Below are 17,853 nucleotides of genomic sequence, written 5' to 3' on the forward strand. Positions count from 1 at the left end.
TTAGTTTAATTAGGATAAAAATCAAAAGTCTTAAATTGTGCCAAAAACTTAGATATTTCTCTCTTGTGATGTACAGAATAAAAATGGACAATGAGGTTTCATCTTAATTGGGTCTTTAAAGGAAGCAGGTACATCTGGAACCATTTCTCTGAAGCACCCATTAACGTTATCTAACAATACATTTCACAGTTTAAAATCAGAAAGTGTTGCTTCCTTTGAGGTTCCCATATGGTGATCCAAACCAAATACATGCTGTTTCCCTTTGAGTTTTTTAAAAGGTAATCTTTGTGATGAAACTCAGAATTTCCACATTCCATTGGAAAGTCAAGACAGATGAAAGATCAGTTTCAAGACCTGGATCAAACCATCAGCAAGTCTTTGTAAATATCTAACAGGTTTAACTACTTCTAAGAAAATCTGAAATCTTTACTGAAATCTTTACATGAAAAAAATGTCAGTTTCAGATTAACTGAAAATATGTTAATGACGTTAAACTTGCCATAATCAGATCGTGGCAGGTCACTCCCCTGCTTTCCAGCCCCTCAGTGGTTCCCCACTGTACCCAGGATGAAGTCCAAGACTCTGGGCCTGGCATTCAAGGGCAGCCTTCCATGAACTAGATCCCACCTACAACTCCAGCTTCAATCCCTGCCCCCACTGCCCCTCCCAAGTCTCTCTCTCTATCTCTCTCTGTCTCTCTGTGTTTCTCTCTCTCTCTGGCAGCCACACCCTAAGAACTTATGATTCTTTGCCATTTCGTGCTCTTGTTATGTCCATTTTTCACTGTGTTTCTCTATGTATTTTCACTAAGTATATCCCTGCCTGACACGCCCAGCCATAGACACCCTTTATTTTCTTGGCTAACAAATACTTTAAGGGTCACTTTCTCTGAGGAGCCTTCCTTGAAAACCCTAAGACTGAGCTGTGTGTCCTATACCATCCTCTTCCATTGCTCAGTCATTCACTGTAGGGCATTGCAATATAACTGTTGGTTTGTGTTAGTTTCCCCTGCTCATTTCTATGTTATCTGAAGGTAGGAACTATGCTTTTATACATCTTTGTACTCATTGAGCCTAGATATAAAAGCTTTAGAAAGAAATAAGGTTGCAGTTGGGGATTGCAGATTAAATTTCATGCATCTCTAGAGGCCTCCCTCAAGACCAGTGATGACCTTCCCTGCTACTTCCTGTCTCTGAACGTGCATTCGCATAATGGCACACTATGCAACAATGACACTGAAATACAATTAGAGTTACAAGCAAAGCCATGGATGAGATGTGCATATTAATGTCAATGATGTACATTTCAAATACAGGCAGTACTAAATTGCATTGTTTCAGAGTATATACATGGGGTAAAAACTATAAATAAAAGCAATGAATAATGGTCGTCAAAGACAGAATGGTGATCATCTCAAGGGGAGTTTAGGGTGAGTGGAGTGTGACTGGGAAGGAACACCCCAGGGGGTCTTCTCAAGGCTGGAAATATTTTATTATTGATCTTGGTGGTGATTACATAATGTTTACCTTACAATTATAATTTATATATGTGTATTAATTCCCTATTGCTCTACAACAAATTACCACAAATTTTGTAGCTTAACATACAAATTTATCTTAAAAGTGCTGGAGGTCATGTCTAATCACTGTTATACACCTGAAACTAATATAATATTGCATATAATATTGCATGTCAACTATCATGGAAACATTTTTTTTAACGTTCTGAAGGTCAAAAGTCCAAGATGGGTCGCACTGTGCTAAAATCAAGGTGTTGACAGGGCTCCCTTCTGCTGGTTCTAGTTTAGAGGAAAGCCCATTTTTTTGCCTTTTCCAGGTTCTAGAGGCTGTCTGAATTCCTTGCCCTTCCCATCTTCAAAGCCAGAAATGGCGAGAAGAATCTTTCTCATACCACATCACTCTGACACTGAGACTGATAACTTCTGCCTCCTCCTCTTCAATGTTTAAGGACCCTTGTGATTACACTGAGCCACCTACACAATCAGGATAATCTCCTACCTTAAGGTCAGCTCATCAGTAACCTAAATGCCATTGTCTGTCTTAATTCCCCTTTGCCATATAATGTAACATATCCACAGTACCATATCCACAGGTGCTGGGAGCATGGACATATTTGGGAGGCCATCGCTCTGCCCACCACAGCATGAATTATATACATTTCTGAATCTATGTTCTATTTCTTAGTCACAAAAGATTGAAAGTTAAATTGTGGTATGTAAATAAAAAATATTCACATGCAACCATGAAAAAAATGGTACTTTTACATTTAATGTTATAGAATAATCTTTAAGAAATATTTTAAAAGCAATGTCAGAACCATCATGTAAAGTACTAGTATGCTATCAGTTATGCAAAAAGGTGGGAGGGGAAGCAAATCTATATGTATTTGCTTCTATCTCTCAAAGCATATAGGAAAACAAAAGCAAAGCAAAATAAAATAAAGCAAAGGTAGGAGCTTTGCAATCTGCCTAAGAAGTATTTCTTAGTGACCTAAAACCAAAGGATTTTATCAACCCTTTGAAGATAATGGTAAGGAATCATTATCAGCTCCTGAAAAGACGTGTAGAATTGCACAGAATTTACAGGGAAGATAAATTACTATTAAACAAAACCCTTCCCTAGCAATTATGTCTTTTAAAATACCACGAATAGCCTGGCCAGTATGGCTCAGTTGGTTGAGTATTGTCACATACTCCAAAAGGTCACCTGTTCGATTCCCCATCAGGGCACATGCCCAGATTGCAGGTTCCATCTCCAGTAGGAGGTGTATAAGAGGCAGCCGATTGATGTTTCTCTCTCCCCCTCTTCCTTCTTCTCTCTCTAAAATCAATAAAAACATATTTTACAAAATACTACTAACAAAATAAAGAAGAATGCCATGCAGATGGAAAATTATACTATTCCGTTTATCTAGGATGTGACTTGTGGCAGAATTCCAAATTACAAATGAAACAATAGATAAATACAACTAATTACGCAATGTTTGGGAACCTCCTAGAGAGCAGCCAACCCCCCTAGAAAATGACCAAGTACAACGTCCCAGGGTGCCATGGAGAGGAGGGAGATCCCGCCACCTGTGACATGGGGGCCTCTGGAGCAGTTCCAGCCTGTGTCTAAGCTGATGGACCAACATTTCCTTCAGATCCATTAAGGAGTCTGGGATTGAGCATGCTGGTCTGAAGTGTAGAAACAGACTATGTCAACACAGAAACTGCTAGTCCATTTTGCATTTATCCTGAGGCTATCCTGAGAATCCCACAGTCATGGGCAAGGAAAGACCAGATCATACTAGGCTTCATTCATTCATTCATTCATTCATTCATTCATTCCATGTTGGTCATTTTGTTTTGTTCTTCAGTTTGGGTTAGTGTGATGTTTCCTCATAATTAATTAGACCCAAGGTAGGTATTTTGGCTGTAATATCATTGAACAGATGCTGTGTTCTCATTGCATTCTAGCCGGTGGTCCAAGAAGTTAATTTCCTCTGTTACTGCTAGTATTAACTAAGATAACATCCACTAGCTTTCTTCAGTATAAAGTTAATTTCTTCTCTTTAAAATTAGTAAGTATTTTGAAGGAGACTATTTTGAGACTATGTAAGTTACTATTCCACATCCCACTTTTATCCACTAATTTTAAGATCCATTGATGTCTCTTACCTGAATTGGTTATTACTGTGATTGCCAAATGGTAAATCTCACTGAGCAGATTCACAGAGTCCTAATTATTCACTGGGTTATAATCTATTTGTGTCATTATTTACTTTGACTCTCAACTGTTCCAATTTCGGTCAGTGGAAGTCCCCTTGCTACTCTCTGTGTCATTCTGACATATCTCTGTCATTCTTGGAGCATTTCCTTACTTTCTAGCATAAGAGGATGTTCCAGGCTCATCTTGTTCCTTCTCTGCTTCAGTCCTAGAATCAGTCAATTCTCTAAGATTCCTTTTAGGTGAGAGTGGAAATTTAGAAATCAAACTTTGGGTTCTAGGTATGCTCAACGCTATTAGGGTCTCTCCCAGGACCTCTCAATGGACATGGCTAGGAAATACGCATGTGTATGTACATACACACACTGACATATGGGCAAAAGTAGGTTTACAGGTGTTGTATGGAAAATAATTCCATAATTAATAAATAATAATACAAGAATAAACTTGTGTACTCAGAGCCGTAAACCTACCCACCCTGGTATATATTTATTTCTGTATCTCTGCCTATTAACAACTGTGTTCATAATGATAACTCCAATTCTATTCCAATACCAAAGAGCTCACCTTAGTCCTTCTTTCCATTTTGTACCTCCCTCCTCCAAGAGTAATACTGGCTCTTGGTATCCTCAATATATTTACTTTTTTGCTTAATTCCTCTCTCTATATATAGTTCCCGGAAATCATCAGGTTGCCACTCTACTTACACACCCTCCCTGTGGCTCTGGCCACTGCCAGACTACCTTGCCATCCCACCTGCCATACATTATTTTATAAAAATTTAAAAAGAAAAAAAATAAGTAATCAAATACTACAAAAACAACAACAAAAATTAATTTGTAAGAATCTGTCTCAAGGAATGTTCTTACTGCTCTAAAAATCAGATCCATGATTTCCCATCCCACCCCCTACCACACCACAATTCTAGTATAACGTCAGAGGTTGGTCTATTCTAGAAAGAAGTGAATAAGTGCATAGCTTAATTCCATTATTCCTCTGTTAATATCATGCACTGCCCATAGCGTGCGCTGTCTCTCTCTCTCTCTCTCTCTCTCTCTCTCTCTCTCTCTCTCTCTCTCTCTCTCACACACACACACACACACACACACACACACTCAGGCATCCCACTGTAGGCTCTGGGCACTTGGTAGCCTGCCTTTACCACACAGAACAAGTCTTCACCTGAAATGTCACAGTACACAGTCATCTGGTAGAGCCTGGCTTCCAGAGGGTTGAAGTACACAGTGATTTCAGCTGATGAGTTGGGCCAGACATCACCTTCCTGAAAAACATGCAAGAATTGTTAAAAAACAATATGATGAAGGGAAGGTGCTGCTTTTAAATGTTATTATTATGTTAAAACTCTAGGGATTGGAAGGAAATATTTTTACAATAAATAGAAGAAAGCAATATTTTACCCAACAGACAGTTAACTTAGGCTACTTGTTAAGAGGTGGTACAAGTTGGAAACAAGCTTTAAAAATAATTTCAGTGAGTTCATGAATATATAATAAGTTTATATAACTAATAGTTATATTAGTTTATAACTAGGATGTTTAGGAAATTTAAAAATTTTGTGTATTCCATGAACATTCATTGTGTACCCATGTGCGCCCAGCACTGGGCTTCAGAGATGAAGGGTGTGGCCCAGGACTGCATGGAGCTCACATGTAGGACGGATGATAAATATGCATACAGATATTCTGTAATATACATGCTAAGTGCTGTGCCTGTATAAATAAGGTCTAGATGGGCCAGAGAGAAAGAAGTGCCTAACTCACTTGATAGAGGGACCACATTTCTAACTTTTGAGTGACAACGTAAGGAAATACTCTTATTCTGGGAAAACAGAGCAATGGCCCCAGGCACAACAAAGGCCAGAGCAAACCCTGGTTCCGATCCAGTGTGATGTTCCTCATTTTAATTCAAACCACTCAGACTCATCATAAAGAGATCAAGTTTTGAAATTCTGTAATGCACACACCATACATCAGAATTCCCTGGAGATATTATTTGAAAAATGTTTTGTATCAACCATGTAATCTGGGACTGCTTCATTAACTTCTAGGGCTATAAAAGAGGATGCTAATATCACCTGCCTCAAATAGTTTCCTAAAATCAGACAAGGTCATACAGGTCAAAAGCTTTGCCCCATGCTCAGTACATAGTAAGAGCTCAGTAAATAGCTGTTTAAAGTATAATTGATGTTATTTTTTATGGCCACTTGGAAAGACTACCAGTAAGATGAAAGTATTGGGAAAATGAGGGTAGAAAAGTGAGTGTTTTTTCTAGGGTTTTTGTAAAGAGAGCCAAGTAGGGCATATGTGATAAACACATCCAAAAATCTATGTAGGTGGTGGAGTCTAAAAAGGAATGGAGGGAAGACAACATGATAAATAATTAGGCTCCCGTTTCAGACAGTCCCCAATGCATATTCCATTTCCAGTTTAATTAGAAATGAGCACAGCGCTGGAATAAAGAATCAAGCAGAGAACAAAATAGTCTAAGGGGCAGATACCCAATGGGGTGATAGAAAAGTAGAGCCAATTTGAGTTTATTTATGAAGGTAGCAGTCTGATCAATGTGCTTCTCCGGCAGCATCCGTAGAATGCTAAAAGGGCACAGAGCCTCCAAAAAGTAGCAGTGAGGGCTGCGTGCCACGTGGTCCTGGGAGCTCTGGTCTCCCAGATCAGGTCGCTGGAATGAAGGCTCCATGAGGGTAGGCCCTGTTTTATGCCAGGACCTAATCCAGAAGTGGCTCATATAAGAGTTCAACATAGTTAATCAGCCATATCCATTCACTTTGCACATTGTATAGTTATTAGCAGATGTCTATTCATCTCTGCAGCCTATTTCTGACATTTTCTCCTCAACTGGAACCACAGAAGTCATACCATTTAGAGCTGAGATCATGCAGGGACAGGAAATCCCTCAGCACTTCCACCGATTTAGGCATTTCACTGTGGCACTTTTCCAAACCTGATAAATGGAAAATACCCCTTTGATTATGGGGGGTCTTAGTGATATGGAACACTCATGAATAGAATGGACAGAAAGCCAAGGCAGAAGAGGTGGTTCATCCATTCACTGGTGTATCAGTGGGTATTCCATCTCAGAACTCCTGAAGACCCAGGTTTCCTCTTAACCCATGAGACAAGTGTATTGCCTGGTGGGCTTAGACACGACTCTGTTTAAGAGTATAGACTGGACGCAGCTAAGTTGTTCCTATGCAAGCTGGCTGATCAAAGGGGCCATCCTGGAGGACCCTAGAAATTGCTAGAAAAGTCTCATCAGAATTGTAGGAAATGACCTTCCAAATGATACAGTGGATGTCAGGTAAGCTTAGTGCACGCAGGCAAATTCAAGGGCTTATGACTTGCGCTGGGCTGGATCACTTTCAAAAGCATTATCCCAGCAAGAGAAAGAGAATCCATGGTCCATGTGCAGACAAGAGAGCCGCAGTCTTAAGCTCTCTCCCCGGAGCACTCCTGGAGACCCCATCATGAAAGAAATCTGACGATTAGAACTGGGGGGGCTGGAAAAGGGCAGGATGGACATGTTCCAGAGAGGCACGCAGAATCCCCCCAGGGAAGGACGTGTTGACAAACAGATGCGATCTGTGAGTGATGGGCTAATGTGGAGGCGCCCTGTAGGCTGGTAAGCCCTTCTGCTTGGTGAGGGGATGCCAGTGCCAGAGAATCAGAGTCCACAGGGTTCAGACTGAGCGGGTAGGACTGTAGGCTCAGTGTTTTCCTATCCTGGGTCGCAGCTGTTTAATCGCGCCTGTGACATTTGCTATAACTTTCCGCTTTACTCAGCCCGGGGAGATAATTCAAGGACAATCCTATTCTAAAGGCCTCTCCTGGGCTTGTGTTAATGCGCGTTAAGAGGGCTGTGTGTATCTGTGAAAACAGAAGTTTGGTCATTCGGCTTCCTCTTGCAGAGGGATGCTTTCAATAATAGGTCATTTGAAGGAGTTAGAAACATGTATTTTTCAGTTGGGATTAAAGTAAAAATTAAATAACATCTCTTTTTTTATAGCAAAAACTCAATATAGCATTTTCTATAGCAAATCAGAGAGAGCAAATCCCAGAAACAGGCAGTCAGCCTATGATGACCCCACTTTCACTTATATATCTTTGAAACACTTCATAGTACTTCTCCAATACTTCTGAAATTAACTTCTATGTCATTTATGTCTCTGAAAAGAGTTTTCCTTTCTTTATTGCTTAGTTCTAAAGTTTCTTTCTGAAAATGAAAACACTCAGAAGTTTCCCTCCTGGCTCTGATGTCAATTCCTGTCCGTTCAGTCTGAGGAACCAGCCCCATCACAGAGACCCCCCTGCAGTTCTTCCTTCCTTCCACATACGCCCCTTCTCCCATCACTGTCCCTTTTCTGGCTCCAAATCAGAGAGTGAGGATACAGGATATAATCGGTAAGTGACTACTACCTTGTTTATTGAAAACTAGTGGCCCGGTGCACGAAATTCGTGCACATTAAAAGAACTAATTAGAGGAAACAATTTAATATTGCTATTTGCCCTTTCTCTATAATAGAAGTGTCAGAGATGAAAGAAAGTTAGTAAAATGTATATGAAAACCTTCCTCCTGTCAGAGTCTGGGGCGCACCATAGGACCCAGAGTCAAGTTCCCGCCCACCCACATTCACCTCAAAATCGCATGAGACCCAGACCCGGCTGCTCGCCCCCCCTCCACATTGGGCTAGATCCAGACCCAGCTAGTCCCACCCTTGTCAAGCCCCGCCGGGCAGGAGAAGTAGCCTCAGGTCCCCTGGCCTGGCGCTAGGACAGGGGGCGTGGCCTGAGGTCCCCTGTCAAGCCACACCAGGTGGGGGACACAGCCTGAGGTCCCCCAGCCCGGCACCAGGAGGGGGGCATAGCCTCAGGTCCTCCGTCAAGCCCCACCGGCAGGGGGGTGCAGCCTCAGGTCTGCTGTTAAGCCCCGCTGAGAGGGGGGCGCGACCTGAGTTCCCCCGATCCAGCACTGGGGGTGCACCTTGAGGTCTCCCGTCAAGCCCCACTGGGTGGGGAGCACGGCCTGAGGTCCCTTGTCAAGCCCCGCCAGGCAGGGGGGCACAGCCTCAGGTCCCCTGGTCCAGTGCTGGGGCGGGGGGTGCGGCCTGAGGTTCCCCGGTGCCAGGGTGGGGAGCATGGCCTGAAGTCCCCTGTCAAGCCCTACCTGGTGGGGGGTGAGGCCCGCGGCCCCCTGGCCTGGCTCTGGGGCGGAGGGAGCAGCCTGAGGTCCCCTAGCCCAGCACCAGGACGGGAAGCACATCTTGAGGCCCCCCATCAAGCCCCGCCAGGCGGGGGACGTGGCCTCAGGTCTCCCGGCCTGGTGCCAGGGTGGGGTGAGCAGCCTGAGGTCCCCTAGCCCAGCAACAGGATGGGAAGCGCACCTTGAGGTCCCCTGTCAAGCCCTGCCAGGTGGGGGGTGCAGCCCGAGATCCCCTGTCAAACCCTGCCAGGTGGGGGACACAGCCTGAGGACTCCTGTCAAGCCCACAGGGGTGGGGGAGGGCATAGCCTCAGGTCCCTGCTGATTGCTCGTTAAGGATCCTTATGGGAACTTGGCCTCAGCTGTGGGTGTAGCCATCTTTGTGACGAGTGATGGTCAATTAGCATATTACCTCTTTATTAGAAAGGATGACTGCCAAAATGGCCTTCAGTTATATTGTGATTATCTTCCTTCTTGGTCTTAATGTTTTGTTTTTCCCTCAGCTTCATAACTGCATTTCACATATTGAGAAGGCTAAAAGGCTAATTCCAATGTAACCCTGATATTTGTGGGGGGGAGGAGGGGGGCTAGCAATCTGAATCTGTGCCAGCAAGTCCAGTGTATGTTCTTGATAACCTATAATTAAGTTATTGCCCCTTTCTCCACAAACTGGTCTTGCAAGACCTGTTACCTAAATGCTCACATTTTACAGAGGCCATAAACCATGACACAGCCCCCAGAGTGGGGTTATCAGTGCTGGCGCCAGGCCAGGCCCTTAGGTATGGTCTCAAGACCCCGCAAAGCCCGCAAAAGGCCCAGAAGTATAATCCATATTTGGGGACAAAGACACCAAAAGGGGATAAAAGAGGGGCTTCCACCACATTGGTTTGCTCAGAATTTGAGAGGCAACCTCCTCTGAGTCCGCCGGCGTAATAAAGCTGTGTAACTCCATTTCTCTAAGCGTTGCTTGGTTTTTCTCCGGTCTTCTATAAAAGTATTAAGTGACCTGCTAGAAGGAATTGACTGAATTTTCAGGTCTAACACTAACTCCCATAATGCAGTTTTTGGCCGAATATTAAATACCTCTGGAAATGGAACTTCATATTTCCTCTGGAACAAGGACAAACAAGTGGCTTGATGGACACAGTCCCAAGACTTTCTGAAAGCTGTTTCTGAACACACTGGCACTGGTTCATGACACGTGATTAATACAGTCATGAGAAGGGAGGTGTAAGAGGGCATAGGGGGGATAAATGGTGATGGGAAAAATAAAATAAAATAAAAAAATTTTTGAAAATGTTCCCCTTATACTGACAATGATTAAAGTAGCTCTTTTAAAAATCCCCCTTGAAAATCCTTAAGTAAAAACAATATTTTAAAAATCAACTTCCTTCCTCTTCTCTATTACCCAGCTCCTTCCTTTCTTCTTTCCTTCCTTCCTTCCATCGTTCCTTCCTTCCTTCCTTCAATGAAGGGTTATTTCTTACATATTTTGCAAAATCAAAACCCAAACTGTAAGAACATTTAAGTTATTTGGTTTATCTGGAAAGTAGTTTACAATATGACTCGATACCTACATTTATCATTTAAATAGTTATTTTAATTTCCAATTTACATATAGAAGAGTGATCCAAATGTCTGCCTATTCAAATGTTATACTTTCCAATCATATCTCTAATCTGACAAGAGACTGAATCATATCTAACAGATTCATGAGAGCTCATGTTCCCAGCACTGTGTTAAGTGCTGGTACTTATTATCTAGCTCAGTCTTTACAACCTTGTGAAGTAGTATTATCCTCATTTTAAAGATGAGGAAACCATCTTTAAGAAGTTAAGTATCTTACCGAAGGCCACACCAAAAGTAAGTGGCAGCACTGGGTTTCTATAATATTCTTTCTTTAACATCTTCATCCCCACTGCAATTATAACAAAAGGTCAGGCCTCACCTTTCTCACATCATAAAAAAAAAAAATGCCGGAAAATTTTAAAAACATGACAATTGATCATCAGACTTAGAAGAAGCCAGTATGAACTGGTGCTCCTGTCTGACGAACATAGTAAGACACCCTATGCTCAGGTGCTCAGGTATCTTGGAAGGTGACTCACAGGAGGTCCTTGTGGATGACAGCCAACCCTAGTATTTTGCAGCTCTTGAAAAATGCCTTGGCAGATCTTTATCAAGCCATCTGGCCGGGCCAGGGTTCAGTCAGCTCAGAACAGGGTCAGTGAATAATGACTTCAAGAGCAGCTAAAATGTGTAAAAAATTCCATCATGTTCCACCAAAATGGATATATTCTTAACTATGTAAATAAATATTTTCAGCTATCTTGTCATGTTTAAGGAAAATTTAAAGAATTTCTCTTGGGAAATAAAAACTCAAAGTCAAATTTCTTAAAGTCAAATTTCTATCAATTAATCAGAAAAAAAAAAAGAAGCACCGATTAGAAGCTATGTTTCACTACTCACAGTTGCTCTTCTAGAGCTTATCATATAAATAAGAGAAATCATGGCTCTATCGTCAGGGCAAATAGAAGTTGCCTCAAAGAGAAATAGAAAAAAAAATGGAAGCTAAAACACTGAAGTAAACTATCCTAATTAACATTGAGATAAAAGATCTAATAGGCACATGACATACAAGGAGATTTTTCTACTCCATTATATCTTCTTGAACAAGAAACTAAATTTAGTAAAGCTTTGATTCTCAAAATAATGATCAGAAAAGTTCCTAAGAGAGGGGTCTAAGATTTGGTCATCAGCCAGAGGAATTTTCACAAAAGGTGTGCTTTATCTTGGGTGAAATACTCTAACCCACATATGGTGAAAATTGCAGTGGGGTTTCATAGAGCTGAAGTAGTTACATGTGATGTTCATGCCTTTCTCTGGAGAGAACAGATTTGTGTTTCTTCCAACAAGGACAAATGTTGACTCATTTAATGAGCCTTGAGGAACCTAAGACTTCCTTAGGCCTCCCTGCACCTACACTGGCTCTCCAATACAATAGTGATTGTACCAGCACAACTGGAAAAGGTTTGGCCGAGCACAAAGATCTGAGAGGCCGAGCTATAACACAGGGAGGCTGAAGAATGGGAAACTGTACTGAAGCAAGAGCTGTGACTTGTCAAGGACACTTTGCTCTCAGCGGATCCCTGTCCTCCTTTCTCCTTTCTGGTGTCCATTTCCAAGGAGTCAGCTCCCACATGTTTGCAATGTGACTCAGCTAATGGTACAGAAGTGGAAGGTCTGCAACAAAGAGCTAGATCTTTCCTCTTTGGTAGCCATCTGGGCTTCCACCCAACCTGGTTCTGCTGAGCTCACATGCTATGCCGACTTGAGAAAAATAAACTAAATTTGAGCTGTGCTTTCAAAGTCTGAATTGCTGAACCTCGTGTTTTCTGCAGGCTTAAGTGATAACAAAGCGTGGTTTACTATTATGTACATGATGATAAAGAAATTATCAAGTTTCCCTTTTTAAGGCATATTTAAATTGAACTGAAGCTTTCCAAGGGATACTGAATGACTTCTTTGATGGAAAAGACACTTGCTAATAAAAGCAGAAATGTTTTCCTTGCTCACCGATGTTAACCAAGCAGCTAGGACCGGTTTGAGCAAATACCTTTAAATTCTCAGACCTTTCTTTTTGAGAAAATAGCAAGTGTTCAACATGCAGCAAATTGCTGCATCTCAAAAGTGTGACCTGAGCCAGCAGTCCCAGAATTCAGGAACAAGGCCAGCACATCTGTGCTGTGATTTCTCAGAGGGCTCCTAGACGCCCATGGAAATCAAAGGCTTAATTCCCTCTTTTGGCCCTGTGATATTCTTCTGCCTCTCAATTCTCAGAATTGTGTTTTTTGTCTTTGAATTTCTCTCACTAAGGTACCCACGAGACCTAAGCAGAGAAAATAACAAAATGAGGCTGTCAAAATTCTGTACAGCCAGAGTCCATCTAGTCAAATAGAATATTATATTTCTGAAAGTAGTCAATTCTACTCGCTTTTCTGGAAGCCACAAAACATGCATAATAGACTCAACTTTACACTTCTTTTCCAAAGGGGGAAAAAACTATACAGAAAGAAGTGGCTTGAGAAATGATCAGTATTCTACAGAAGCCAGTACCTTCCCTAGGTAAGGAATACAAGAAAAATTTTAGCTAATTACATTAATACCCCAAGACTTTATCAAAAGAATTGACACAAGGAACTTGACATGAATAGTAGTAATATTCCACATGGGTGTTATTTTTTTGTTTTGTTTCTTTTTGTGTGGGTTTTTTTAAATATATATATTTTTTATTTCAGAGAGGAAGGAAGAGGGAGAGAGAGATAAAAACATCAATGATGAGAGAGAATCATTGATTGACTGCCTCCTGCACACCCCCACTGGGGATTGAGCCAGCAACCCGGGCATGTGCCCTGACTGAGAATCAAACTTTGACCTCCTGGTTCATAGATTGACTCTCAACCACTGAGCCACGCTGGCCGGGCAATATTCCACATGTTTTAATGACTAAAACAACAATGATAGTTACTATTAGAATATCAGTAGATTACCAAGTAAAACTAAAAAAAATTACTTCTAGACCTCTGTTCTGTATCTGCCCAGGACTGCCTTGTGGTCACTTTGGGGTCTTGTCTGCTCCTTCCTCTACCAGGTCCTTCTCTGGGGTCTCTCAAACACACTCCCCCACCTCTGCACTCTGTAACCACATCAGTACCCCAAGACACCCCAGTGTTAACTCCTTAAGATTTGAATGACAGACCCTACAGCAACATTAGGTAATGAGCATGATAAGAAAGTGAGCCAAGGCAATGGGACTAACCAGGGCCACCCGGTGAGCAGGTCACAGAACAGTGGAAGAACTTTCGGTGCTAGAGTTTGGGCCAGTTGTTCTCATAGCATTGAGCCAAACTACTTCTCACACGATTATATTGAGAAAATTTGATTAAATTCAAAACCATCACCACCTCTGGGCATTTTAGAGACAGTGACTGATTTCTTGATCTTGAATACTTGCTTTAAATTGAAAGAACATCTAAAATAGAAACAATGTTCCCATAAAATACACAATATGCAGAGAACACAATAAGGGCTAAACTAACCTTGGTTTTAGCTGACTCATTTGAAAAACCAAGATATATAAACGTAGGTCTGAAAAAATAAACATATCATTTATTTTTCAGACACTATGGTAACTGTTTTGGATTTTTTTTTTTTTCCTTTTTAAATTTACCTCATTTGAGGCCAATTTCCATCTTAGGTGGACACAGAGGCTGAAGAGGCCATCTGAAAGCAAGGTAGTAACTAAGCCCCTAGAGCATGGGTGGGCAACATCTGGCCCGAGGGCCACATAAGGCCCAAGAAATCATTTGGTCTGGCCCTGCCAAAGCATTAGGGGTGAGCTAATTAAATGTTTGGCCAAATATAGCAGGCTAATTTTTAAGTTGATAATTTTGTATAGCCCGTGAATGATGTTATAAATATCCAAATGACCCTTGGCAGAAAAAAAGGTTCCCCACCCCTGCCCTAGATCAACCTTTTATTTTATTTTTAGTTTTTGAACAGGATATCAATTAGAGATGGATTTCTAGATCAGTATGCGACTTCATGATTTTAATCTTCTCTGCTTCTGTGAACTCAACTCATATCAAGAAGCTAATTAAAAGGAATCACACTCTAATGAAAAAAGAACACTAATTGCTGATACACAGCTCAACTGTCAGAAATTAAATAGTGGCTTTGGTATAACTGATCTGACATGTGAACAAGATTCAGAGACCTTCAGTAGAAAATGGTGATGGACTAACAATAATTGGGTAGAAAGATGTAAGACGGGCTAATGAGCCCTCCACTGGCTGCCCGCCTCCTAGCAGGCCTTCTCTGTGAATTCACAACTTCTCCCCACTTTGCAGGGTCTCCAAAGGTCAGCACCCGAGGGCTCTCCTGGGTCCCCTGCAATGTTCTTTTCTCAAACTGTTCTTAGAATTTCCATCCACTTTTCATGCCCTCCATGAAGACCTGTATAAGATTCTCACATATCTTACCTCCACTCCTGATTGCTTTCCCACAAATTTAGGACTGCATTTCCAAAACTTTTTGAACATCTAATTGTCATCTCAAATTCAACATATTCAGAGCCAAACTCATCATCATCAACTAATTTCCCTCCCTGACTTCCTCCTCCCTCCCTCCCTCCCTCCTTCCCTCCCTCCTTCCCTCCCTCCCTCCCTCCCTCTTTCCCTCCCTCCCTCCCTCCCTCCCTCCCTCCCTCTCTCCCTCCCTCCCTCTCTCCCTCCCTCCCTCCATCCCTCCTTCCCTTTTTTCTTCTATCCCTCTCTCCATTAATTGGTCCTGAGGTAGGCCTGGAGCACAGATGAGGACAAACCACTTCTGACCTTAAGGAGCTCAGAGTCTGTACCCAAATTGGATCCAAGTATCCTACCTACCCTAAAAAAAACCCACAAAACACAAAAAACTTATTTTGTGCACAAAGCAACCAAAGCCAAGAAATCTGGAATGGTTGTTTAAGATCACGTTGGCTATTGGCAAAGCTGGAAGTTAAACCCAGTACAAAGGAGAGAGAAACAGAAACATCAATAATGAGGGGGAATCATTGATCGGCTGCATCCACATCCCACACAGGGGATCGAGCCCACAACCCGGGTATGCGCCCTGACCAGGAATCGAACCGTGACCTCTAAGTTCATCGGTCAAGACTCAACCATGCCGGCCAGACCCAATCTAATTTCTTATATTCTCTATGGCTGCTTGCTCTAGAAAAACTGGTCATTGTATTGTTATATAATATGCCATGAAACAAATAGCCTCCTTTTTCTTTGTTTTCACAATTTCTCCAGCTAGAAACATTCTCCTTCTGCCTCTCCACTTAATTAAATCTTACCCTTCCTCCAATATACAGCTCATATCTCACCTCTTCTATAAATCCTTTCCTAACTCTCTCATTACAAACTACTAGAGCATTTATTTACTGTCCCAGAAAACCCAAATCTCAACAGTGGAAAATACCCATAGTTCACATTTGGGTCAAGAAACTAATAAAATGGCAGAATTTTCCCATCAAATACCTTCAAAAGTAATTTAGAAGGTAAGATTATAGTACACTCACAAGAACTGTATCTCTATAAATCTGTCAGGATCTTTAAGTAGGGGGCGGGAGGAGATTTAAAATCAATAAATAATTCACTAACATTGAGATCTGCTGTTTTGACCAGAATAATTTTATGAAGACACTGGCAAAGTTTCATGCCTTTATTTCATTTTGCAAAAATTGTCACGAACCAGCTTATGAGTACTATCATGAGAAGAAAACCTGCATAGTGTAAAGATAAAATCATTACAGATGCTATAAACACCGCGATACTTTATCTCCCCTTCCTGTTTCTGGTGATTTTTTCCCACACGATACAAAGAAAATAGTCTCATTTAAAAGATATCATTTCTATGTATCACTGTTTAAAGAATGTTTTCCTTAGTCCTGTGATAATACCCATTATTTAGCCTTGTGATAATACCCATTTCGGTTCCTATTCAGAATTCAAAAACAATTATTAAATGCCTTACTTTAATATACATATATCTCTATCATGAAGCTTTGGGTAATGGAAGTAAGCATGAGGAGAGGAAAAACCAAGGTAATCCTAGTCTTTCTATTTCTGGATTGGAAATATACAACACTCACCTGTGTGCCTCCCACATCGTACTGACCACCAGTGTTTGCTACCCCTGAGTGCCACTCCCAGGAGGACATGAGAATCAGGACAGTATCCACCAGCCTGGATCTCTAGCCCCAGCTGGGAAGACCCTGTACTGTCCACACACTGGGCCTACTGCTTGTTCCTGCTGCCTCCATCCTGCTCAGTCATCTGCTGCTTAGACTTATGCCTTCCTGATCTTTTCAACATCTTGGGCTTGACCTATTTTAACAGGTGTCTGTTCTATCCCTCCAAGACTGTATGTTCAGCCTGATTTAACCTCTTGCTGGTTTAATCCATTGTGTCTGACTACCCCTTTGCTCAACTGAGCAGCGGACAGTCTTCTGATGTGAAAGAAGATTCAGCTCCTACCCACTTCTCCAACCTGTTTTCCTATGTGAACCCTTTACGTCAAACAGCCAGACCCAGCACAGATCCTTGAATGAGCCATGCCTTGCACATCCCCAATTTTGTTTTGCAAAAGTCCCCATCCTGCAAGATGGACCCAGTTCCAGGCTCTGCTCTCAAGAAGCCTTCTCTAGCTTCTCAGTCTGATAATCAGCCTCGCTTCTGAACCAGTGTGCTGACTGCCTGCGTTAGTGACTCCAGCAGCAGGTCTCACAAAACAACAGTCCCAAAGAAGGTTTCATCAATGTCTGGTACACACACAGGGTGCCTGGTATAGAACATGCAGTCAATAATATTTATTGAGTGGATTAAGGAAAGAGTAGTTTTCAACCAAGCAATTTTGCCCACCAGGGACACATTTGGCAATATCCAGAGATAGTTTTGGTTGTCTCGACTAGCATCTGGTGGGTAAAGATCAGGGTTGCTATGAAATATCCTACAATGTACAGGACGAAGATTATCCAGCCCCAAATGTCAATAATACAGAGGTTGAGAAACCCTACACTACAGTCAGGCTAATCAGAGATAAATTTCTAACCACTGAGACTAACTGCTTGGCCTTGAGTAAGTTATCACATTTCTCTAAGTCTCAATTTCTCCATCTGTAAAATGGGGGATTAACTATAATTGAATATATGAAATAAATTAGATAGTGCATACAAAGTACTTACTAGTGCCCAAGCTGGTTGCTCAGTGGTTAGAGTGTCAACCTGCGGACTGAAGGATCCCGGGTTCAATTCCGGTCAAGGGCACATGCCCAGGTTGAGGCTTGAT

The 17,853-nt window shown here is 41.8% G+C and overlaps 1 protein-coding gene across 1 annotated transcript in view; it reads right to left on the reverse strand.

Annotated features, from left to right (window-relative positions):
* The window catches only part of HYDIN (HYDIN axonemal central pair apparatus protein), a gene marked incomplete at its 5' end in the record, with an annotated part of 303,461 nt that overhangs the window by 233,244 nt on the left and 52,364 nt on the right, over window positions 1-17,853 (reverse strand). The window contains 1 exon segment of the mRNA XM_080643807.1: window positions 4,911-5,010. Coding sequence (XP_080499933.1) covers window positions 4,911-5,010 — 100 coding nt within the window.

This window comes from Plecotus auritus (assembly GCF_963455305.1).
Source record: "Plecotus auritus genome assembly, chromosome: 10".
In the NCBI taxonomy this organism is placed as follows: domain Eukaryota; kingdom Metazoa; phylum Chordata; class Mammalia; order Chiroptera; family Vespertilionidae; genus Plecotus; species Plecotus auritus.